Source organism: Schistocerca serialis, chromosome 6, assembly GCF_023864345.2.
Source record: "Schistocerca serialis cubense isolate TAMUIC-IGC-003099 chromosome 6, iqSchSeri2.2, whole genome shotgun sequence".
Taxonomy (NCBI): Eukaryota; Metazoa; Arthropoda; class Insecta; order Orthoptera; family Acrididae; genus Schistocerca; species Schistocerca serialis.
The window spans coordinates 560,633,236-560,660,087 of record NC_064643.1 but is presented as its reverse complement, the minus strand read 5'-3'; the positions used below and the strand labels follow the sequence as shown (position 1 = coordinate 560,660,087).

At 40.5% G+C, this 26,852-nt stretch overlaps 1 protein-coding gene across 1 annotated transcript; it reads left to right on the top strand.

Annotated features, from left to right (window-relative positions):
* Positions 1 to 19,052: 19,052 nt before the first annotated feature.
* On the top strand, positions 19,053 to 23,765 carry LOC126483974 (peroxiredoxin-6-like). The gene is made up of 4 exons (XM_050107273.1): positions 19,053 to 19,196; positions 22,850 to 23,006; positions 23,119 to 23,336; positions 23,536 to 23,765. The coding sequence occupies exons 1-4, from the start codon at positions 19,114 to 19,116 to the stop codon at positions 23,738 to 23,740; spliced, it is 663 nt and encodes a 220-aa protein (XP_049963230.1). The 5' UTR covers positions 19,053 to 19,113; the 3' UTR covers positions 23,741 to 23,765.
* Positions 23,766 to 26,852: the final 3,087 nt, after the last annotated feature.

The following is a 26,852-nucleotide window of genomic DNA, read 5'->3' as shown; positions in this document are numbered from 1 at the left end:
TTAATTACGAATATTTTCGAGATAACGACAGAGTAAATAAACATGAAACAATCAACAATCACACCAGCGATATATATTGAAACATCACAGGTTAGCCACAACACATACTTTATCTCACATCACTAAAATGTACCTGATGAACACGGACGTTAATAATAACACCATTTGACAGCAGTTTAACAGCGCCACAGTGGGTCACGCCCATGTAGAACACATTTCAAAAAAAATTAAAAATAGTTGTAGTCTTCGGAATTGAATAAATTATATATCTATTAAAAGGTAATAGTCTGCAGATTCAGAAAACGCAAAAAAGTAAAAATTGAACTTTTCATGATTTTGAGCCTTTCCGGAGCCCCTTAAGGCGGGCGACAATCGGGTTGGTATCCCACCGCTGTACGGGGCGTCTCCAGACACCTCTTGACCCTGGAATCTCACTGACTGCAGTAGAAATGTCTTCGGTGATGAGTCCCGCTCCGAACTGAGCCCCGGCCAGCGTTGGGATATCAACGTGACAGTCGCCCGCCATATGGCCCGACAGTCTTCATAGCAGGGCCCCTTTGGTTGTCATCCGCGGCATCCCTAGAGCACCCAACCAGCTCGTGATTTTGACGATCAGACGTTCCAATTGGACAGAATTTGGCACGATATTCCTCAGGAGGACGTCTAACAATTCTATCAGTCAGTGCCAAGCCGAATAACCGCTTGCAAGGGCCAGAGATGGACCAACATGTTATTGATTTGCTCGGTTTGCAAAGCTCTTTCTCTTGAAATAATCATCCAGTTTTTCTGAAACTGTAATAATTTATTTGTATGCACATGTACATCACATCTACCACTTTCCGTCTTATTTGCATACTTCCTTCGTGCTGCGTCTTTTCTTAATCTTAGATTGTAGTTAAAATGTATGATCTGTTTCATTGTTCAGTTGTTAACAATTATTGTCTGTACAGGATCCTCTGTAGCTATAGACTGTGTTGGAGTACAATTTATATGTAAAATTACACTCATGGGTTTGGTGAGACCTATTGAGGCGTTTATTAGGTATTGCGTATATCCTCCTTTCCTCATAATTCTTCACAGTTTCTTTCTATCAGTATTCTCGAATGGAATAATAAAACCAATGAAAGCTAAATGGGCGCCTCTACTGTACTCTCTCTGTTTTTAGAGTTTTTGTTTAATTATAAATACTGCATCTGTTGTCGGCCTTCTCCTACGAAATGCCATTCGTTATCCACCTAATAAACTATCTCCGTGATGCACAAAGCCTCTCTTGTAGCGTGTAGTGCTGAAGTTTGTTGAGCATCTGTGTAACGCTCTCTCGCGTGCAAAACCATATTTTAGAAAAACATGCCGCTCTTCGTTGCACCTTATCTGTCTCTTCTGTTAATATAACCATGTAAGGTTCCCAGACTTACGAAGAAGACTAAAGAATTGGAGGAACAAGTGTTTTGTAAGTCACTTATTTCACGGTGAGCTACGTTTCCTTTAGAGTCTACCAATGAACTGAGCCCGGCATCTGCTTTTCGTACTATTTTTTTAAGCGTCATTCCACTTCAGGTCACACCAGATAGTTACTTCTAGGTATTTTATAATAGTTACTGTGGTTTGCAGCCAATAGTGTAAGCGAACGGTGACAGGTATTGTCTTCTACTGAATGATTATAAATTTAAAAAATGAATCATCAATTGTTTATAAATGTACTTTCAAATTTTTGTACTACACGTAACTGCGTGTTTGCCATTGTAACTCATCGCAATAAAAAGAGTTGAATTGGAGAAAATTTGCTGCTGTAGCATTGCTCCGAGTCCTGATTATTCGGAAACCGGGATGAGTCATAATGACCAGCGTCGGAATGAAATCTATAAATCATAGTTAATTCAAGTAATGCTGATACATTATAATTTTGCTGCTAATGGTCTGTTTTGTCGATTTGTTTACTGGTTGTGCCGAACCGTCGTTGGCAAGCAGATAAATTTAGCGACTGCGGATCGTATTTGTGATGCTACAAATAATTTTGCATAACAGATCGGACTTTGTGACGTAAATTGTAAATTCAGAGGTTCGGCTTTTCTGATGTGCGTAAAGCTGGACCTAATGACGCGTGGTTGACGCGAAGACACACACACGTTACCAAACTGATCTCCTTCTGACGTCAACTACAGTGAGAAATATATATTTGCTCAACTATCGATAAGAGTTAACACAGTATTTTGAAAGTGAAACGTAGACCATTGTACAGATTACAGTTATTATTATTCAGGTCCTTAAATGTTAGTACATGAGTTCTCAGATGCTAAGCTTCTGCAGACAAGGCCAACTGAGAAGACGTGATGGAAAAAAAAGGCGTGTCATGCCTCACATATTTACAGAAGGGTGTCGTAATCTCCTTAGATATTGCTGTACAAATACCTATGGTAGATCGGGGAAAACCACCGCTCAGGCTGTGTTGCTGGCGGGGCCGGAAGGTGCTAACTGCCACACCACGTATCATTGTAAGTCTCATTGGCTCAGTGTGAACTGTTTGTACAACCAACCTACACAGCCTATACCTCAACCTCCACTATACTAAGAACTCCTCATCTGAAGCTTAAAGTTGGGCACCTCTTCAAGGGACCTACGCCCCCCTGGTAAGAGGCGGCGCACATCCTGGATGGAAGGATCTTAATTGTGGTTCCTCTCCTTTGAGCTCAACCCGACGGATACCTATGGTAGATCGGGGAAAACCACCGTTCAGGTCGTGTTGTCGGTGGGGCCGGGAGGTGCTTGCGCCTGATGTACTCTACTAGGAGCCTTGTAGGCTCAACACAAACCGTTAGCGTCATTACCTTATTACTTTTACCACGAGTACCCTTTCATTAGCAACTTTGAGCCAAGCACAAAATCAGTTACCTCTCTATTGTACATCGTAAATAGTTTAGCAGGCTGGACATGGAGGTCTTAGTCTTAGTTTCTAGCTTTAACGTACCCTAATCTCTTCTAGTTAACGTAGTTTTTAGGATGGTAGATGTTAAAGGCATGGTGAGCAACGGCCAGCTTCTTGAGGGTCATTCCAAGACCCGGGCCGCCGCCCACAACCAGGTGACGGGCAATATTATACCTATAACTTCTCTATTCAGTTCTCTTCCTTCTTTCTAAATATTTAATTTCGTTTTGTTTATTAATATCTTACTTGATTTTGTATTAGTTATAAGTTTTTCTAATGCTGCACAAAAAAAAAGATATCAAATGGATCTAAACAGAGCCCGCCTCCACGTGGCGGGACACGGGCAACGGTGTGAGTGGGGACGGGAGCCGGGGTGGTGTTACTTTCAGTCACTGCGGACCCCGGACCCAGTCACAGCGGCTAAGTGGCAATATACGACCCACCATAAGAAATTAGGCGGTGGGTCATAAAATATAAGCAGCTAGTGAAAAAAAAAGTGTACAAATATCTAACGATATCTGTGTTTGACGTCGAAATCGTTTCTTACACTATATAAGGGTCTACTTTACGGAAAGGCTAATCTGTTCAATTACAAGTAATAGATTACGGCGTTCCAGTGTCAACTTTACAGGGTGAACATTAACAAAACCGACACATGCAGGGACGGATTCCTGGCTGGAAATGGAGAAAAAAGAGTCCTGTGATCATGCATCGTTGCCACGGTACATGGCTCTGACGAATTACAGTTCCTCTGACCAAGTGCCGCGTGTTCCTTGTGTGTAGCAGGTTGTGTGATTGACGCAGCGTACTGTAAGCGGCACAATTGTCCAGTATTCACGCCGGGAATAAGAGGAGATGGTTCATCTCAATATCCTAGAAACTGGTCCTCCAAATCTGCCTCCTTGCAAGTTCATCTGAAAGGACCCGTGACCACACAAACGCCCAAAAAGGGCTTGAAATGTTGTGTTGTTTAATTGGTCTCTGCGAGGGTATTTGTTTTATTTTATTTTATTAATCTCATTTTGTTCGTTTTTGTTCGTTGCATCTGCTCGGGGCGGACGTCGCAAGACACCCGTTTCAGTTCATCGTTGATCCATTAACTCAAAGTTTTTTATTACAGAGGGCAGCTAACCCTCTGACCGAACACGCTGAGTTATCGTGCTTGCGTTTTGGTACAGCTGTGCTACTTCTCGACCGTTTCCATCCGTCTGGCCGTACCCAGACACCATCTCAGCTTGTTCCCGACATGAGTACCGGACCATTCTGGTGCTTACAGTACGCTGCGTCAATCACACACTGCAACGCACAAGGAACACGAGGCATGTGGTCAGAGTAACTCTCATTCGTCAGCGCCATCTACTGTGGCAACGATGCATTTGCGGACATATGTCCCCCATTTCCAGTCAGGAATCCATCTCTGCAATGTGTCGATTTTGTTTATGTTCACCCTACATAGTAGGTCCCAGAAACCTATTAAGTTAATTATTTAATAGATTCCGTGTAGCATGCTGAAACGGCGGAACATTTAGCTTGCTGTAGTTTGTAAGTGTCTTATGTGATTAAAAAAATCGTATGGAATTTTATCACATTTAGCATCTTGAGCCATAAACGTAGCTGCCGAACTTTCTAAGCAATGTCTTCATGCGTCCTTCATTTTTCTTTAGCAAATGCAGTATTCACTACTTTTCCCGTGCTTAACTGTACTTAATGTCGTGTTCCGTGCTCAACTGTACTCTACATTGGTGCAGCATGTCCCGCTTGCACAGTACTGGATAACAGGACTGTGCAAAAGAATATGCAGCTCAACACAGTCGCAGCTGTGAACGCATCACAGTTCGCGCTGCGGAACTATGGTCCCGATCGCGCTGAGTTCTCTGTGCGTAAATAGACTGCCGGGCTAAGCTCAGAGACTGCCTGTTACGCCTGCAATGATCTTAATTGCTTTGTTATTAAAATAAAAACATCAAGAACGAAAGCACTGTGATTAACACTGGACGATCTGCTCTTAACAAATAATAATAAAAAAAAAACTGAACGATGAAACCACGCGCTTTTGTTGGCGAATCCTACTCTTTAAAGATATAATAGGGTAGAGTATGGAAGGTATTATTCGTGTAATAGGTATAACTCAGCAACAGTACTATTTTGATTATTGCACCTGTAAGATATTCCTTGAGTAGCGATGTATAACCAGCCTAGCCCAGCAGCACTTCTGCCAGGGGAGCCCCCAGTGATCGAGAAGCTCATTTTGACGCCAGCCGTTATGGGTGGCGCTGAAGGAAAGTAAATGGACGATACGTGGCCGCGTGCCGTGAGAAGTTCGATAAATCCGTTAAATGTTGCTGTGTTCGTGGACGGGATTAAGAACTCATCAGCATTAGATGCGAGGCGTTAGCAAAGCGCGGTAGAAGCAATGGTTACATGAGAAAAGTAATAACAGGCTGAAGTAAATGTGAACGACAGTACGTGTGCATAGAAACGTTACGAACGTGGACCGCGCGCTGTACTAGAGACAATAAACCTTTCAGTTATATGAAGTCTGGGTCTCCTTTCGAATCCTTTGCATATCTATTATAACTAACTGCGTGTGAAGATTTTTGATGGTAAGTATAGTGATTTTGATAGGATATGTATTGGTAGCCACAAGGTCCCGTCTTAGACTTCAGGTGCATGTTCCTTGGGAGTAAGATGCTCACTCAAGCTGTGCAGCATAAACATCACTCCGATCGCTGTGGTTATATCAACACAGCTGGTTTTAGAGGGGAACGTGCCCCTTATATACACGTGTAGAGGAGAAGGCATCCAACACACCAGACATCACCCATGCCAAGTCAATTCATATTCGATAATAAAAAGGAGACTTAAAGAAAGGATTATAATAATTTCCTAACGATATGATTTTCACCATGCGTGTTGAAATTACTCCCATTGTTACAATGCTTTCAAAGCCTTTCCTTCATTACTTTGGGAGGCCCACGTTCAAAGAATTCAATATTAGAAATACAGCCGTAGTGTGGTGTGAACTCACGAGTAGCAGTGCATGAATTAGTGACTCAAATGAATTAAATAGTGATCCAAATGAATTGCATGAAATTATAAAAGAATTAACATATAGGACAGTGGTTCCCAATCCTACTGAGACCATTACCCACCAGTGCAATCAGATATTAGCTATTAGCTTACCTCCCTCCCAGCACCCCAACCTCTTCCTCCAATATCATCAACATTAGCACATAACTTAACTTCAAAAATAAAAATAATTTTTTTTAACACATTCATTTTTAAAATCACGGAAGGTAAGCATTTAGTTTTTGTAGATGTGTTATTAAACCTGGAACTGATGAATCAATGAGATAATTGGTACTGTTTATTTCACAAACTTTTTGTAGAATGATGAAACTAATTTCAGGAAAGAAAGCTAACTATCGACACTGAGTGTACACGCGTTACAAAACATGCTTCCTCTGTACAAGCCCTCTCCTTAGCGACTCTTACTTCGTCTACCCCAGTTAATATCAACCAAATTGAAAGGTGCCTACTACACGTTCACCTACTGGTTGTAAATCACTTGACTGGTGGAAATTGGAAGACTACAGGCTGTCAATGTTTTGCGTCTGACCACTGCCACTAATAATGACAATAATAATAATAATAATAATAACTAGAACTAATGAAGCTTCGGAAAGCGCTGTCATGGTCGGGGACGACGCTTGAGCCCTATGCCCGTCCACAACGGTAACGACACTGCTAGCCACACGGAAAATGATTTAACTCCAAATAGAGGTATTTTGCAGGATATGCTTCCTGCAACCACTCTAGAAGGAAAACAAAGACAGGATGAGATGGTCAGATGAAGTTAACTGACACCTCATGTTCTGTTATTACCAAGCAACAAACTTAGGAACCAACACAAATGGATACAGATCACAAGTATACACAACATTTATTACCAGATACCCAGAATTAAAATTTTTAACAGAACAACGACTAGCTGATCAGATCCGTGTAACAATAAAAAATAACAGGATACCCCAGTCAGAATTAGAAAACATCAAACAACAAGTACAACAAATACTGAAACAAAATAAAGTGCAATCAGAAGAAGAAGAAAATACAGTAATGGACTCAAACATACCAGAGCAAACAAACAAAGAACAACACGCATCAATTAAACAATCAGAGGAAAACGAAATATTAAGACAGCCACCAGAACAAGCACAAATAGAACACGGAGTGACACACGTTAGATATAGATTAAAAATTTCAGCTGACATATATAGAGTACAAAGACACAAATACAGTCATTAGACCATTCTTGCATAGACCACCAAATAACCCACAAGTCGAAACAACAATAAAAACTATCAACACAATCATACACAACAAAATAAATGAAAATACAACTATGGAAGAGTTACAACTACTAGTTTATATAGGAGCACTCACTACACTAAATATACACACTAGGCAGAGATCAGAACCAACCAACACACAGAAGAAACCTACGAAACCAGCATGGCAACACAGGCTAAGATCAGAATAGAAAACCTGAGAAAAGGCATCGGACAACTAACACAATTTATAAGAAATGAAATATCAGATAAAAAACGAAAAAGGTTAGGTAAAATCTCACAACAAGACGCGATAGAGCAATTAGATGAAAAGCAGAAATTACAAGCATTTGCCAAACGACTAAGAAGATACAAAAAAAGTGAAAATAGAAGGAAACAAAACCAAACATTCAACACAAACCAAAAGAAAGTTTTACCAGACAATAGATAACACACACATTAAAATAGACAATCCACCAAACATAACAGACATGGAACACTTCTGGAGCAACATATGGTCAAACCCAGTACAACATAACACGACTGCACGGTGGATACAAGCAGAAACAGGTACATACAAGATGATACCACAAATGCCTGAAGTGATAAATTTCCACCATGAAGTCACCCAAGCAATTAATTCTACGCACAATTGGAAAGCCCCTGGAAAAGATAAAATAGCAAATTTCTGGCTAAAGGAGTTCACCTCAACACATTCACATCTAAATTAACAGTTACATTGCAGACCCATACACATTCCTTGATACACTTACACATGGAATAACTTATCTGAAACCTAAAGATCCATCAGACACAGCAAACCCAGCTAAATATCGCCCCATAACATACCTACCAACAATATACAAAATATTAACCTCAGTCATTACACAGAAATTAATGACACATACAAAACAGAACAAAATTATAAATGAAGAACAAAAAGTCTGTTGCAAAGGAGACTAGGATGTAAAGAGCAACTGATAATAGATACAGAGGTGACATATCAAGCTAAAACTAAACAAAGGTCGCTACACTATGCATACACTGATTACCAAAAAGCTTTTGATAGTGTACCCCACTCATGGTTACTACAAATATTGGAAATATACAAAGTAGATCCTAAATTGAGACAGTTCCTAAACATAGTAATGAAAAATTGGAAAATCACACTTATTATCCAAACAAATTCAAATAATATCACATCACAGCCAATACAGATTAAGCGTGGAATATACCAAGGAGACTCATTAAGTCCTCTCTGGTTCTGCCTTGCTCTGAACCCACTATCCAACATGCTAAATAATACAGATTATGGAAACAATGTTACTGGAACATACCAACACAAAATCACACATTTGCTGTACATGGATGATCTAAAACTACTGGCAGCAACAAATCAACTACTCAACCAATTACTGAAGAGAACAGAAGTTTTCATCAATGATATAAATATGGCTTTTGGAACAGACAAATGTAAGAAAAATAGCATAGTCAAGGGAAAACACACTAAACAAGAAGATTACATATTGGATAACCAAAGCGACTGCATAGAAGCGATGGAAAAAACAGATGCCTATAAATATCTAGGATACAGACAAAAAAGAGGAATAGATAATACAAATATTAAAGAAGAACTAAAAGAAGAATATAGACAAAGACTAACAAAAATACTGAAAACAGAATTGACAGCAAGAACCAAGACAAAAGCTATAAATACTTATGCTATACCAATATTGACCTACTCATATGGAGTAGTGGAATGGAGTAACACAGACCTAGAAGCACTCAATACACTTACACGATCACAATGCCACAAATATAGAATACATCACATACATTCAGCAACAGAAAGATTCACATTAAGCAGAAAGGAAGGAGGAAGGGGATTTATAGACATAAAAAAACCTACATTATGGACAGGTAGACAATTTACGAAAATTCTTTCTAGAACGAGCAGAAACTAGTAAAATACACAAAGCAATCACACATATAAATACATCGGCTACACCATTGCAATTTCATAACCACTTCTACAACCCTTTAGATCACATAACATCAACAGATACGAAGAAAGGAAATTGGAAAAAGAAAACACTACATGGCAAGCACCCGTATCATATAACACAGCCACACATCGATCAAGACGCATCCAACACATGGCTAAGAAAAGGCAATATATACAGTGAGACGGAAGGATTCATGATTGCAATACAGGATCAAACAATAAACACCAGATATTATAGCAAGCATATTATTAAAGATCCAAATACCACAACAGATAAATGCAGACTTTGCAAACAACAAATAGGAACAGTAGATCATATCACAAGCGGATGTACAATACTAGCAAATACCGAATACCCCAAAAGACACGACAATGTAGCAAAAATAATACACCAACAACTTGCCATACAACATAAACTAATAAAACAACACGTTCCCACATACAAGTATGCACCACAAAATGTACTGGAGAATGATGAATACAAATTATACTGGAACAGAACCATTATAACAGATAAATGAACACCACATAACAAACCTGACATCATACTCACCAATAAAAAGAAGAAATTAACACAACTAATCGAAATATCCATACCCAATACAACAAATATACAGAAGAAAACAGGAGAAAAAACTGAAAAATACATCCAACTGGCTGAGGAAGTTAAGGACATGTGGCATCAGGATAAAGTTGACATTATACCAATTATACTGTCAACTACAGGAGTCATACCACACAATATCCACCAGTACATCAACGCAATACAGCTACATCCAAAATTATATATACAACTACAGAAATCTGTAATTATTGATACATGTTCAATTACCCGAAAGTTCCGAAGTGCAATGTAACATATACCGTACAGTTAAAAGGAAGTCATGCTTGATCAAGGTCCACGTCACTTTCCATTTTTAGCCAGACGTAATGTCTGAGAAAGGAAAGCATAATAATAATAATAATAATAATAATAATAATAATAATACTGTGTAGGCTCCACAGCAGTATAGTACAGTGGTCTGTGGTGTGTTGTGCCGTCAATTAATTTATTTTTGTGAAGTGAATAATCAAGCAAATTCTGATCTATTGCGGGATCTACCTACACCGTGGGGAAGGCATTCCCATAAGATATTTAAGCGTACTCGATGTATGTCTCAATTTCACTGTCCAGATACATGATACAAAATGTGTGTAGTGGATGGACTATGTGAGGAAGGTCTTCTTCATACATTCGTTTCACAAACTTAACCTCCGCCACCCTGTGTTACGGGCTAATGCAAGCATTTGGAAAAAAAAGTAATTTCTGTTAACTTACGTAATTAACATTTCAGTCTTACGAAATAATGATAATAGTAATGATCTTTTAAAAATAATTCAATTTTGTGGCCAAAACATAATTGAACCCTTTCGTTTTTACCCTTCAGAAAATTAATTTTATACTTCAGGGGGTAATTATGCCCAGGTTGGGAACGACTGATCTATGAACTCAGGCCAACATGTTATTAAAGAAAAAAATTAAACAAATCTTGAACATTTACGAACAAGAAAAGCTGCGTATCGGATGCGGCCTTGGACGCAATTGCCTGCTCGTGAAAGGCAGTAATTCTAGCGAGCCAAAGTTCATTACACAATTGTAGTTTTTATCGCAGTCCACTCTCTCTGTAGAAAACTGTCATTTCTAAATAAGAAAAAATAAGTTTTCTCTGTTGTGAATGTATGATGTATCGTAATTAATAGCAAGAACTATCATGGGTGAAAGTACACGATAACAGAAGCAAATGAGGCGTTTGCGAGATAATGTCTGTTTACGAACAGCCACTGATTTCTGTATGAAGTATTGTTCTAGGTAGTACAAATATTTTTGAAATGTAAACATTTCGATTAAGTCCCATTTATTTGGGCTCAAATTTGGCGTAAACCAACATGTCCGCCGTTCAGATCGAAGGTACTCCTATCTATCAAGTTTTCTGGGAAGGATGTGTGGCCCAATGAGACGTACCACAAGTACCCAATACACAAATACAGTGAGCAACATTGCTGATGTGGTTGGGCTTTAACGATATGATACTTTGCATCAAATCTGGGCCCAATTAAATGGGAACTTAATCGAAAAATTTACATATCAAACACATTTCTACTAACTAGCACAATATTTATGTTACTAAAAAGCTTAAAACATCAGTTGGAGTTGCGGGTTGCCTACCTAACTGGTTCCAAAGGCAACAAAAATTTGAATCGCAGAATTTCAAGTAACTATTGACCTAATTTAAAAGTCTGAAATGCTGTGGTAATTTAATTATTAAGAAGTTATCTTACGTTAAAGGTTGAACACAGTAATCAAGTAGTAAAGTTAGAAACTATATGTCTCGAAGCAGTGTAATTGACGGCGTGCGAATTGGCCAGACTATCTTCATCCATTACTTGAGAATAAGAGCGCTTAGCGACTTCCAACAAACTTTACTACGCATAATTTCAAACCTTTTCGAAACTTTTTCTCATTGATTTCCCCCCTCCCCCCCCCCCCCCCCCCCACCACCACCGCCACAAACGCACAAAGTAATGGAAGGAAAAATGTTTATAGTTTACTTAATTTTCCCTGTTCATGCAGAAAAAGGTCAATATCAGGCGTGCCGTTTTAATTTATTACTTTTTTACTACTAACTCTTGCAAAATTGTATCACTGTACAACACGTAGTTCAGCAGATATGACGACATACACATTGAGATGAATGAAAAACTGTTTTTCGAATTCCAGCATGATGAAGTAGCTGTGGGTCAAGAACTTCTGTTAATCAGTGAAACGAAAAACCAGTCGAAAGTTGCAAATTTCACTTGTTTTTATTCACTAGATGACTAGTTTCGGAACGGGTCCCATTTTCAAATCATCCGAAAATGCAAAACCGTGTCAAAAATGTGCAAACGAACAGTTACAGCGGCCTGAAGCTAGTCATCGAGTGAATAAAAAAAATTTAATCTGCAACTTTGGACTAGTTTTTCGTTGTACTGGAAAACTGTTTTGTACATAGGAATTAGATTCTTTACAGAATCAGAGGTGGGGGTGGGTGAGGTTTCGGGGTTTACTGGTATCATACTAATATCACTAACCACAAATTCGCAATTATCTCGCTCGTTTGCAGACCACGTTTACTGGAACGGACTTGCTCCTGTAATCGCGTATTTTTCATCCGTCTTAATTTTTGCTGTTAATTTTGACACATCCTGTATATTTGGGAAGAAAGTCCATGAATCAACAAAAGTAATAAATTATCAAATTAAGAACTGCCTGAAACATATTAACAAAAATTGCAGTTCAAATTTTTAATCAAGTAACAACCTGTAGCGTGCAATATTTTCGTTGCTTGATCGTAATATCTGTATATATTTTGTAGTTTCTTATTTCTTTCGTCAAAAGCATGAAAATGTTGATAGACACCCGCGATTGTTGTCGTTCACTGGATCAGATAACATTCACAACAGTGTACATCATTTACTTACCGTTTATTGTAATTAAATTACTCTGCCTCATTCATACGCAATCTTTGGTTTACGTAATTTCAGGTTTGTGAACAAGTTAGTAATTTCGTGAAGCACACCGCTATTGCCGGGCTGTAATTTAAGCTTCATCAGAGGCACCATTTATTTTGAAGTAGTTTTTGCGATAATCATGCATGTACGTGAGGTTTGCAATGCGTCATGTCTGGTTTTATATAAACCATTGCAAACCTCACGTACATGTGTGTGTGAGTAAGACTAACCCAAGGAGGCGCACCAAGACACAAATTAAACGGAAAAAGAAGACAACTATTTAATAGGGTATACAAAGAACTGAAGTACGGATGATCACATGTTTGTTTCACTCACAGGAGAGCAGCACGGAAAGTTGGAAAACCTGAATTAGTAGACTACTGAAGATCGCAGCAAATAATAAGGCGAAAGGCTTCTTACAAAATTTCACGAACCAGCATTAAGTGAAGAATCTAAAAACATTTTTCAGCCCACAAGTCAAGATTAAACTAGTTACAGATTACACAGATTTATTTAAATAGCGATTATTGCCGCTCTCGTGATTCGAAAGGCGAGAAACACTTAACATATGGTATAATGGTAAGTGCCCTCTGCCATGCACTTCACAGTGGTTTTCAGCGTAAATATGTAGATGTAGTTGTATCCTTGTGTTGTGCACCAAGTGACAGAAACAAGCAGGTTGTTAACGCTAGAGATTCACTGATTTTCAAGAAGTGCCCGCTGTCTTCCCCACGTGATGTTTCCAGCTCGGCGGCGCCAGACTCTATGACTGTATCCAACGCCGCTCACAGTGAGTCGGCACGAAGACGGTCCGTGTGTCCCTGAGGCTTGCGGTGGCCAATGGGGAATCGGAGAGCTAGGCACACCTCCCTGTGACGAAGTTCCGCCGTCGGTAGATGCGGGTTTCTGCACCGCCAGGCGCGGAGCCAACATGTGGTTCTGAACCCTACAAAAAGTTTTGTGGAAGCGTTTAAATTTCTGAATTCCTCTACTAAGTTCCAGACAATAGAGTAACATGAAGACTAACACTAGTACAGGGCCAAGGAATTCTAGATGAACGGAACTGTAGACCAGTGATTGTCAGTGGTCTAAAGTTCCATGAAAATTTCAAGCAATATTCTGTCTCCAATAAATATTCTGGAGCTCGCCCCTACGTGTCACTCTTCCGCAGCAAAATTTCCACTTCCGACTTTCTAAACTACACACATTCTCTAAGCACATATCCGCAAAGAAACCGAAAGATGGAGCTGCACGTACAGTATACAACAAAAGAGTTGGATCTAGTTCTCTTATTATGGTGCTACACAATCTATACGTCTGCACCAAACGCTAATTTCTTATTAATATTGCCTACAAGGATTGTTGTTTACAACAGTTCGCTAGCAAATCCTCGTACCATTGCTATTATGGTCTTCGGCCCAAAGAGCAATTTGATTCAGCTCTCCACGCTAATTTATCCTTTGCAAGTCTCTTCATCTCTGCATAAATACTGGAACGTGCGTTATTTTAAATCTGCTTACTACGTTCATGCCTAGATTTCCCTCTACAATTTGTACTCCTCACACTTTCCTCCAATACCAAATTGACAATTTTTTGATATCTGAGGATGTGTCCTATCAACCGATCCCTTCCTTTAGTTCAAATGGTTCAAATGGCTCGGAGCACTATGCGACTTAACTTCTGAGGTCATTAGTCGCCTAGAACTTAGAACTAATTGAACCTAACTAACCTAAGGGCATCACACACATCCATGCCCGAGGCAGGATTCGAACCTGCGACCGCAGCGGTCGCTTGGTTCCAGACTGTAGCGCCTAGATCCGCGCGGCCACTCCGGCCTGCCTTCTTTTAGTCAACAATAATTTCTTTTCTACCCAGTTGGATTCAATACCTCCTTATAGTTGCGCGATCTACTCATCTAATCTTCAGCATTATTCTGCAGCACGACATTTCAAAAGCTTCTATTCTCTTCTTGTCCCAGTTGCTTATCGTATACGTTTCACTTTCAAACAAGCCTAGTTCCACGCAAATAACTTCAGAAAAGTCTTCCTGTAGTTTCATTTTTACTCGATCTTAAACAGAGACGCATTCTCGGAAACGCTTTTCTTGCCATTGTCAGTCTGCATTTTATATCCTCTCCGCTTCACCCGTCATCCCTTATTTAGCTGTACACATAACAAAATTCGTCTAATACTTTTAGTGTTTAATTTCGTAATCTAATTCCTTCAGCAGAGCCTGATTTAATTCGACTGTATTCCTTTATCCTTTTTTTAATTCTATAGACATTAATTTCAGCATTCCGTTTTAAGTCACTATACATCCCGTTCAACTGCTCTTTCAAGTCCTTTGCTGTCTCTGACAGAATTACAATGTCATCGGCAAACCTCAAAGCACAGGCTACAACCCTGTCTCACTCCCTTCCCTTTAATGCCCCTCGACTCTATCAACTACCATCTGGTTTCTGTACAAACTGTAAATAGCCTGCGCTTCCTGTATTTTACCCCTGCCACCTTTAGATTTTGAGAGTATTCCAGTCAAAGTTATCAAAACTTTCTCTAAATGTACAGTGCTATGAACGTAGGTTTGTCTTTCTATAACCTTACTTCTGTGAAAACTCGTAGGGTTAGTATTGTCTCGCGTGGTCCTACATTTCTCCGGAATTCAAACTGATCTACCCGAGATAGGCATGTACCAGTATACAAATTCAATATCATCGAGGTACATGGCTGGCTCTAGACTACTCAGATTACCGCTTCAGTTGCTTGTAGAATTATTGTTGGAGTGTGTACGATTGGACAGATAGTAATGAGAGAAGGAAAGTGAGCCAGCAGATATAGAAGCCAAGTCCACGCCGGCGACGGGAGGGCCGAGGCTTACGTAACGCCGCGTGCTGTGCGGGCCCGAGAGCACCGGCCAAGGCTGGTGACGCGGCGTTTGTGATGTATCTCCGTCTCTCTCTAGCGCCGGCGGTGACTCGCCGAATCCCAGGACGCCCTTGCCTGCTGTTCTTCTGTTGCAGCCGCGTCATCCACGTAGCGCTGGATGCAGTACCTTGCGCTTAGAGTGTCTCTGTACAAATTTTTGCATTCTGATTGGATCTTAAAAGCTGCTCAGGTTCGATTCAGGTCGTTTTGTTAAAAATCATGAGTGCTTCGAACGTTTATAGCGTCAAAAGTAAATATTTTGTTGATCGTTTCGTATTCCGAGTGAATAAACACGGCCAGGAATGGACTGGGGGGGGGGGGGGGTTGATGGGCTAGTTACAATCGAGTTCCTACCCCTTCCTTGTCCTGCTCCGCCTTTACCTCTCTCGAAACTGAGGAGACGCAGACTGTAACTCTAGTTCTTATTTATTTAAAAAGAAAAGACTATTCTTTCTGCTACTGTCGAAGCATAGATCGTTTTATCTCACATGTTTAGTAAATATGTAGGTCAATTTCAATTATTTCTCATAGGCTTCGGCTGAGCCATATCCCTGTAATGACCTCCCTTCGAGAAGTGCTAGTCTTGTAAGGTATGCAGGAGAACTGAGAAGTCTGTAAAGTAGGAGATGAGGTGCTGACGGAAGTAGAACTGATGCACCCGTAAGCGAGATACAAACCTATTTTAATAACTTCATCCACACATCCACATGTTAAGCCATGAGCAAACACCTGGCCCTCTCCATGCCCTTCCGTACACTCAGTTCCCTTCCTTCTACTACTATAGAAGAGAATTATGCGAACTCAATATTTATATGTCACTTCAGGTACGTTTCGACCTCAGAGACATATTTCTGACAGAAGCAGCAACGGGAGTGCTATGGATATTCAATAAATCACCTTATCAAGTTATGTAAGTGTCAATTCATTTCGGTTTATCGTAAGCTTCCTTTGATTTCAAGAATCTGAAACCACACCGACAAGGACTCACACCAACATTGGTGGAAAGACTTCAATGCGGATGATAGATTTATTTTTCAGCATCGAATGTGGATTAACATTGGAAAGTCTAGAGTAAAGTAGAGAAATACTTCGTTTAAAGTTCTACACGTGACAGAAGAAGACAACGCCAATAAGGCCATTTCGGCGAGTGATGGAACCGCAAAAGTTAAAGTTTTCTCTGGCCGACAAAAGTATTTTAGGTACTGTACATTACGGGACATTGATACGCCCGATATGTTTTTGTAACATCCAGGAGCCCAGAAACAATTATTAATAGTATGGTGAAATATATGATTGTGTGACGAAAAACTGAAATAGGTTTTTCGGAATGATCACCGAGGGTGCAAAATTGAAAACTGGAAAGATGACAGAAGGAAACACTGGGGCAGCTGCAAATATTACAGACGAAAATAGTCACGTGATTCCGAATTAGTTCATCTTTTGACATACGGTACATCGCCAGAGATGGTAGTTAAATTTGATGGAAGTTGGCTGCTAGGGCGAAAAAGCTCCGTCTAATGGTATGTAGATATGGGAGACTGTTAACGGCATTCTGCGTCTCGGATTGGGACGTTACGTTCAACGTGCGCCTTCGTACTATTGGAGAGGAGTGGGGTATATGACAGCATCTGCCTTCTATTCATAACAGGACAACACGACTCTACACTGAAGAAGCACTCATGACAGTCACGCACACAACGCTGATAGATACTGCACCTGACATTTCAAAACACGTCGGAGGTAAGGCAAAATAAAATCAGTTCCATTTAGGCCAGCCTTCGAAAAATTGTAGCAGTTTTGGAAACCAATTTAATCGTTAAAGCATTCCTCCTACACGATTAATTTGAGTTCACCCCGATTTACAAGTAGAACTACGGCCGTCATCATGAAAATATTTCGAAATTTTCGCACTTTTTCCAGTTCTCCTAAGCTCTTAATTCAAAGGTATATTGCTACATATAATATCGAACATTAAATTCTGAGTCGACTAGTACTAATACAATTTGATGAAGCGGTGTTGTATAAACACTATGTTCCGACTTTTATTGAAAAATCACTTTTGATTCCACAGTACATACAATATCTACGAAACGACCACATTTCAAGTAAAGTACAAGGGAGAAGATTTTTGACACAGTGATCCCCCCGATCATCACTTGCCGGCAAGTGATGATCATAGGGATCATTGTGTCAATAATCTACGGACACCAGTTATTGAATGCTGGCCTCAACTCTAACTGCACCAGCGGTGGGAATCTTCCTGCATGTCGGTCAGCCGCGCGGGATTAGACGAGCGGTCTTAGGCGCTGCAGTCGTGGACTGTGCGGCTGGTCCCGGTGGAGGTTCGAGTCCTCCCTCGGGCCTGGGTGTGTGTGTTTGTCCTTAGGATAATTTACGTTAAGTAGTGTGTAAGCTTAGGGACTGATGACCTTAGCAGTTAAGTCCCATAAAATTTCACACACATTTGAACATGACGGTCAGGTGCCCTGAAGATGGCGTAATACATCGCTGAAACTGGTTGCTCAATAAAATAACTTGAAATTTAGATGGCCGAAAGGTGGTTTGATTAGACATTCTGCAACGATTTAGAGTGGAACAATCACATAAAAGTAATCACTGATGCCAGACGGATTTATTGGAAGAATCCTCAGAAAGTGTTGTCCACCCACGAAGGCGGTTGCCTACAAAACACTTGTTCGACCAGTGATATGGCTCGTCAGTCTAGGATCAGTACCAGATAGGTTTGATAGAAGAGCAACGCGTTTCTTGATGGGTTAAATTAGTAAGCGCGACAGCACCAGGGAGATACAAAGCCAACTCCAATGGCGGAAGAGAGGCGTTCTGCATCACTGGGCTCTTTAATGTTAAAAGTTCTAGAGTGTATGTTCCTATAAGTGTACCAACGCACTACTTACATCTCACGCAAGGACTATAAAATTAAGAGAATTTCGAGGTCACACGAAGGCTTACCAACAATTGTTCTTCGTGCAGACCATTAGCGACTTGGAAAGGAAAGCGCAAATGGGGCAGTGATACACAGAGAATCTTCAGAACCTACAATGTGGCTTACGGAATGTAAATGTAGCGTGTAGGCGTAGGTCTTCAACCGAAGCTCATTTCCTGAATACGGAAATGACCTTGAGAAAGCAGCGGTCCTCCGGACACAGTTACCGTCCCCCCGCCTCGTGTCTACCATCTGCTTGCCACGATGCCTCGCGTACCGCAGCGCCAGTGACGGCGTGCTTACGCGCTGGTCTACAGTGCGGGCTCCCGCTTCGCAGTGACTGTGAGATAGCAGTGCGGGTGACGCAGCACGGAGCGCGGCAGATATAAGCAGCGGCCGCAGCCTTCCCAGGTCAGTCCGCACACCACCGGCTACCAGTACAGAGACACAGAGGCAGCAGCATGAAGCTCGAGAGCATCGTACCCAATTTCAAGGCGCCCTCCACGCAGGGGCCACTGGACTTCTACAAGTGGAAAGGCGACTCGTGAGTATCCCAGCTGCAACACTCACATTTCTGTGTTTTTCGTCATTCTACGGAATATCACGATTTTCATCTATCAACATTCCTGTATCCGTATAATAATAGCCCTATACTTGCACGACAAGCTCTTCTGCTGTTTTGTACGGAGTATTTAATGGTTTCTCTCCCATTTCTATTCTACGCATTATCAGTAAATTAGGTCTCACTTCTTTCAAATTAATTCCGCTGTATGTATTTCGCAAACAAAGTTTTGCTAGCCTCGTCGTCTTATTATCGAGAAAAGCTAGACCACTGAGAGGAATCTGTCTTCCTTAGCCAATTACGGTTTGTAATATCATAACTCCCCCAGCCGCGACATAACGCAATCCGTTTTATTCGCTGCTTGTAACACAATTGTAATTTTTTGTGTACATTTTTTTGTTTCTCTTTTACGCAGTTGAGCAAAATATGTGGCTGCTGCCAAATTATTTTCACTTGTCACAACACGATGCACGAAACGAATGAAGTGTTTGGATTGCTTTCTTGTTACGTGACCTTTTTTATGCGTTTCGGGCAGAGACTATTTCTACAGATGCAATTAGGTCTCTTAATGATACAAACAAGATACTTACCTACTTCTTTAGAAAATATACCACAGCATGTATTACTTAACCAAATTGTATAAAGACAAACCAAAAATTCCGAAAAATTGTGCGAGCTAATTAGTCAACAAAGTACATTAGTTTGAATCCAACATCATAATGAAAACTACAATCACATATGTATATATGACAAGTGAGTAGCCTTTTTTTATGTTTCAATACATATATTGAAACTCAAGTAACGCTCCTCAATTCTCAAACTTCATAAATATACTCGTATTGAAAAATTGTAGTTTTATCGTGGTGCTAGAGTCAGACTAACGTACTTTCTAGATTAATTATCTTGGAAAATGAAAAATTTTTCGTTTCTCTTTTCTTATGTTTTGATGTACAGGGTAAATCTCCTAAGACTAGCACCGCAAATATTTCGATAGTGGAAGGCGCCATTGATATGTGGATTTCACAGATTGGAATGATAGGCAAGGGCCCGCCTATGAAGCCTATACAGATTGTTATGAGCTTCAAATGTGTATTTATTTAAAAAATGTACAAGTATTTCAATGGAACAATGCCTATTGCTAGTATCAAAATCAAAGTAAAGTAAATTAGAACGTCAGTGGTATTTGTTGCAGGAGTCTAGTGCAAGTAGTTTACGAGATACAGTAGTTTGAATATTGTAAACGCCGACAGTTGTTTATTTCATGTCGTAGAAAAAAAAATGAGAATTTCACATTGGTGCCTATGTGCAGCCCTATACACTTGTTACGAAGTCTCCGATGGTGTTGTGTTGTTAAATGGGACATTGCCTAGGACAAGCGAAAGACAAACAAAGGTCAATGCAGTATCGATGTGGGGTCTGACATGTAAAGAACCAACGTACTCTCAAAGCCTGTGCTCAACATGACTACCACCAGCGTCAATACAAGCCACGTAACGATTGCTGCACTCATTCTTGTATTTCAGTGGAAACTGCAGTGCATGCAGCAGTAATACGCCGTTTCGTATCATCCGTAATTGTTTGAAGAGGGTGACGCCTGTTGACATATCTTCCGGCGTACACTGTACACAAACGAACGGCATACATCTTACGTTTATCGTAAACTGTTAACATGTCCGCTTTTTTGACATTAGGAAGTAATATTTTTCCAAGACGTCCTGCTGCGTCCACTATCACACAACAAGTGACAGTACCGTCGCAATGCAGTCGTTATGTTCACACAACAAAATGTAAATAAATGTTACATCGTCACCTAGCATCTAAGCAACAGGATGAAACAAAGAGCTGTCGAAGTTTGCAATGTTCAATATACGATGATTCGTAAATTACTTTCACTTGCTTCCTGCAACAAATACCACTGACATTCTCATTTGCGTTACTTTTACGATTTTACCATCAATAGGCATTGTCCCATTTAAAATCTGTAGCTGTTGTAAAAAAAAATTGCACTTTCGCCAACGTCTCAAAATTCGTTCATTGGGTACAAATACGCGTCCTTGCCCACTATTCTATTCTGTGGGAACTCCCTATTGATAGTGCCCTCCATACCCGAAATATTTGCGGTGAAAGAGTTAGTGATTCACTCTGTGTATATCTCCTCATTGCTTAAAGACGGATAAAATGGATCTGTTCTTGGTGCTAAGTGCTAGACTAACTGAAAAATAATCCTCAAGTTTTAAAATATTTTACACCGAAATTGTTCTTGGATGGCTATATTTATCACATTGTAGTAGTAAATGCACTGTACCCTCTTCTATGAAGGAGGAAGTACAGTCTGAAAGAAGGTATCAAATTTGTGGCATTCGTGTCAGTCAGACGCAATCTGAGAAGCGCGTTAACTTTGTGTAAATGAGCCATGCAATAAATGTTTATCATTCAAATTGCGTTGCCTATCTCATCGAGAGTTAAATCATTCACATCTACATATTTTGAAGGAAAAGCAACAGCACCCATCTCAATAGCGAGAAAGAAACACAAGAGTGGAAGGGGTAGAGACTTTTTCATGTGATAACTTTTCAGAGAGTACATATTTTTCGCATGTTCTGCTTTTTATGTTTCTCGTCGTTACTTTCTTTTGTTTGTTACAACAATACCTTCCGTTTTTGTCATTGCACTCGCATTATTTATCCTGTACACAGGAACATATTGAGATAACACGTCATAAATTGAGCATTTAAGCTTCTGAGGTACAGTTATCTATCATCGATAGACATCTAGTCCCTGGGAGCTAACACAACTGATCTCACCTTACTCATATTTACTTGACTAGTAAAAGGAGCAATGTTTATATTTATTGCATGAAACACATCCTTGGTAGCAACTGTGACGCAAAAAGAGAGAAAAATCAGTAAGTGTTTTTATTTTATTGATAGCTCAGAGAATTAAAAATATAGTAGTTACCGGAATACAATCGAAAACTTAGCGTCAAAGTCAATTGTGTTGTCATGTTTTACTGTTTTGTATTGATTTCAAGGTCTTTTATAATTCCTTTGATCCTCGTATTTGTTGTTCATTCTCCCAGAGGTGCTGATAAAATTGTTATAAAATTTTCATCAATTCTGTATAAATGTCCAAGAAGTGTTTACTTTCGTTTTTTTTTTTTTTTTTTTGGTTCCATCAGTTTTTCGTCTGTGATCATATATATGTGATCACAGCTTATTAACATTTTGCTATCTTGGATTCTTAGCAGGTCTAAAATATCAAAACAACACTTCTTTCGGAAATAATATGCAGCTCACTTTTGTGCTTTGCTTGTATTGTAGCAGCTTTGCAAATACACTTCACTTTTTGAAACAGTTCTTTGGCGTGTTGTTTCTATTACATTCAGCGATTCATGTCAGGCTATTTCTATTAATGTATTTTTAACAACCAACCGTAAATAAATGAAAATTTGACCTTTTATTTCCTTGTAACGTCGTTAGTCTTCCTTCTTATTTGCGTTTTTGTGTACCGTAAACAATTTTTATCTTGTAAAATTGTAATGAAGAACAATTCCACTGAAAACAACGACTTTAAATATGTATTCGAAATATCTGACTCACAGTATTAACCTGTCAATTTATATCTTTGCTCCACAGGTGGTGTGTTCTGTTCTCACACCCGGCAGATTTCACGCCGGTGTGTACCACAGAGCTGGGCCGCATCGCCGTCCACAACCCGGAGTTCCAGAAGCGAGGAGTCAAGCTGCTGGCGCTCTCCTGTGACAAGCTCAAGGACCACGTCGACTGGGTCAATGTGAGTGTTCCACACTACTGGCTAACTCTGACTGAATTGAGAGCGAGATGAGATTCGTAATATCTCCACATTACACCAGAGCTCACCGATATCACACCTGTTCTGTCTACAGGACATCAAGTCGTACTGCAAGGACATTCCCGGCGACTTCCCGTACCCCATCGTGTCCGACGAGACTCGCGAGCTGGCCGTCAAGCTGGACATGATCGACGAGCGCGACAAGGACAACGTGGAGAAGGCGATGACGGTGAGGGCCATGTACGTCATCGGGCCGGACAACCGGCTGCGCCTCTCCATGGTGTACCCCGCGTCCTGCGGCCGCAATGTCGAGTGAGTACCGCTATTCACTTACTAACACAACCTACATGCATTACAGGGTACACGAAGCATTATAATGAGCAGTATGAATCCACACACACACACACACACACACACACACACACACACACACACACACACACACACACACACACTGCACACTGCACACTGTACAGGGTGACAAGACGACAAATGTCTGCTGGTGTTGCAGTGAGCTGCTGCGCGTGATCGACTCCCTGCAGCTGACGGACCGTCTGAAGGTGGTGGCCACTCCCGCCAACTGGACGCCCGGCACCAAGGTGATGATCCTGCCGCACGTGCCCGACCAAGACCTGCCCAAACTCTTCCCTGGAGGCGTCGAGCGCGTCTCCATGCCCTCCGGCAACAACTACGTGCGCACCACCACCGACTACTGACACATGCGTCACATATAAAAGTTCTGATTGTAATATTATTTATGTTTGAAATTTTATTTATACTGTAAAAATTATTTCTAATAAAATATTTGTTACTCTAAGTATACGTTTATTTCATTTGATTTTTCAGAAGTAGATTTGTTTTCATACTAAAATCTTCAGTACACCCCTTCCCCTTCCTTGTTATCTTTTTTAGACGAAAAATACATCAATTGTTTTTTTGTTGAATGAAGACATGTTCCCACTATAGCTGTAACTTTATGTAATACTTTCGTTTGTAGATGGCCTTGCTCAACGTCATAGTCGTTATCAAGTATATGCTACTAACACAAAACAGTCAAACACACGTCAAGCACGTAACTTTAAATGGAAAGATAAATCCTAGTCACAAAATCTCATGTAGTGCATTGATACCACCATTATAAGCATGTTACTTATATGTAGTTGGGCATACATCTACTGTCTGCAAATCATATGTGAATCAGAAACGAAAATACTGGCTAAAGATACCAAGGTATCTGCCAGTTAGCATCGTTGAACCTGTTTATAATGGAGGCACGATCAGTATATGGTGAGTGTGCGATATCTGCAAGTTCAACTTTTGTGCTGAATCTTGTCATTATAATATAAATCACATACAATGACGTATTGAGAGCTACTACCGACCATCTTAGCACCTCACTGTAACTGCCCCGATAAACTGGCCAATAGCAAATAAAAGTATTACATTGCAGCTGCAGCAACAACATGTCTCCAATAAAAAAAAAAAATGCAGACGTGAAAATTCCGAATGTTGTAGCCTTTGATTATGTTGACTGAAATACACTATTCTGAACGCCGTAGTAATCAGAGCTAAAATAAAATGTAGCGAGAGGTTATTCACAACATATATAGATACTAGACTACAGTTCTAAGCGTCGTGGGACGTCAGAGGGTGGCAGTAGCTGATGGAGTGAGACTGGGTTTCTTCCTATTCCCATGTTATCTAATTTGTACATAGAATAAGCAGTAAAGAAAATTAGGAGAAATTTGAAAAATGAATTTAGATACAGGTTCAAAAAAATGGCTCTGAGCACTATGGGACTTAACATCTGAGGCCATCAGTCCCCTAGAACTTAGAACTACTTAAACCTAACTAACCTAAGGACATCACACACATCCATGCCCGAGGCAGGATTCGAACCTGCGACCGTAGCGGTCGCGCGGTTCCAGACTGAAGCGCCTAGAACCGCTCGGCCACACTAGCCGGCTGAGATACAGGAAGAAGAAGTAAAAAACTTAGTGTTTGCTGACGACGCTCTAAATCTGCCAGTGATTGCATGGCGAAGGTGAACATTCGGGAAGAATCTCTGGTTAAAATTGATTACTTACTACAATATGCAACAACCCAGACGATAGAAATATAAATTCATAGCACACCAATGGTACAGTCCCTTATTTGCATGATAATAATACTTAAACAAAATTACAGGGGAAAGCCAGAGTGAGTGCCTTCAGAGGCAAAGTCGTGAAAATCGGGAATCTATTAATAAAGGAGAATTATCGTGCACTGACACAAGTAGCGTAGTGTCCAAAGGGGGAAATTGCTTCTCTACCGTCATTGAACCAGAAAGGTCAAAAGGTATTGAGCTACAACGCAATTGGAGTCGATGTCAGAGGCTTCCCACATTTTTTTCCTTCTTTGAGCCATCAATCTTCTGACCGGTTTGATGGGCCCCACCACAAATTGCTCCCCTATCCCAACCTCTTCATCTCAGAATAGCACTTGCAATCTACGTCCTCAATTATTTTCTGGATGTATTCCAATCTCTGTCTTCTCTGCAGCTTTTACCCTCTATAGCTCCCTCTAGTACCATGGAAGTTATTCCCTGATGTCTTAACAGATGTCCTAGCATTATATCACTTCTTCTTGTCAGTGTTTCAGTTATATTACTTTCCTCGCCGATTCTGCAGAGAACTTCCACATTCCTTACCTGACCAGTCCACCTTATTTTCGACATTCTTCTGTAGCATCACATCTGAAGTGCTTCGATTCTCTTCTGTTTTTTCCCACAGCCCGTGTCTCACTGCCATGGAATACTGTCCTCCAAATACACATTCTCTGAATTTATTCTTCAAATTAAAACCTATCATTGGTACTAGTGGACTTCTCTTGGCCAGGAATGCCCTTTTTGCCAATGCTTTTCTGCTTTTTATGTCCTTCTTGCACCATCCGTCCTGGGTTATTTTCTGCATAGGTAGCAGAATTCCACAACTTCATCTACTTCGTGATCACCAATCCTGATTTTAAGTTTCTCGCTGTTCTCATTACTTTCATCTTTCTTCGATTTACTCTCAATTCACATTCCCTTAAAATTGATAAATTCGGTAACTTCAACCATATTTGAAAAAACAGAAAACATTATGCAAATTGGGGTTCATTCTACATAGAATCACTTGTTCTATTCGATAGGAAAGCCTGTGGTCCGAATGTCTTTACTTTCTTCACACATGGCTGTCAGGTCACACAAAGGTTCCACGCCATAAACAGAAGAGCTAAGTCAGATTACAACATCAAATTCACGTTAATACTTATCACGACTCCGAGTTGATCGCTGAAGGCGATAACTTCCAACTTCAGTTGCAAACCATCTCTCTTCTACTCGAGGATCATCACATGAAACCATCAATCTGCTTATGTTGCAAGAAATCTCTCTATTGCTTGCGCCTTTGTCCCGCATTTAGCGCGGGGTCGAAGTGGTTAAATCGGATTTGGCATGTTAATGTGAAGGGATGGCCGGATGCTGCCACCACCCCCTACCCCTTGGGACGGAAGCAGAGTACCCCATCTGTCTGCGTCCAGCGTAAATCATGGAAAAGTGCGGACGTGTTTCAAATGTCTGTAAGTCGTGTAACAGAGGCGGGACGTGGGGACCAGCCCGGTATTCACCTAAAGGGATGTGGAAAACCGCCTAAAAACTGCATCTAGGCTGGCTGGCACACCGGCCCTCGTTATTAATCCGGCGGGCAGATTCGGTACGGGGCCGGCGCGCCTACCCGACTCCAGGAAGCAGCGCATTAGCGCTCTCGGCTAACCTGGCGGGTCTTACGTTGCAAGAAACTCTTCTCGTAA

Excerpts from the sequence above, each read along its gene's own strand:
- LOC126483974 (XM_050107273.1), top strand. The coding sequence starts at position 19,114 with ATGAAGCTCGAGAGCATCGTACCCAATTTCAAGGCGCCCTCCACGCAG. Across the intron at positions 19,197-22,849 it reads TACAAGTGGAAAGGCGACTC|GTGGTGTGTTCTGTTCTCAC; the intron begins GTGAGTATCCCA and ends TTTGCTCCACAG. Across the intron at positions 23,007-23,118 it reads ACCACGTCGACTGGGTCAAT|GACATCAAGTCGTACTGCAA; the intron begins GTGAGTGTTCCA and ends TTCTGTCTACAG.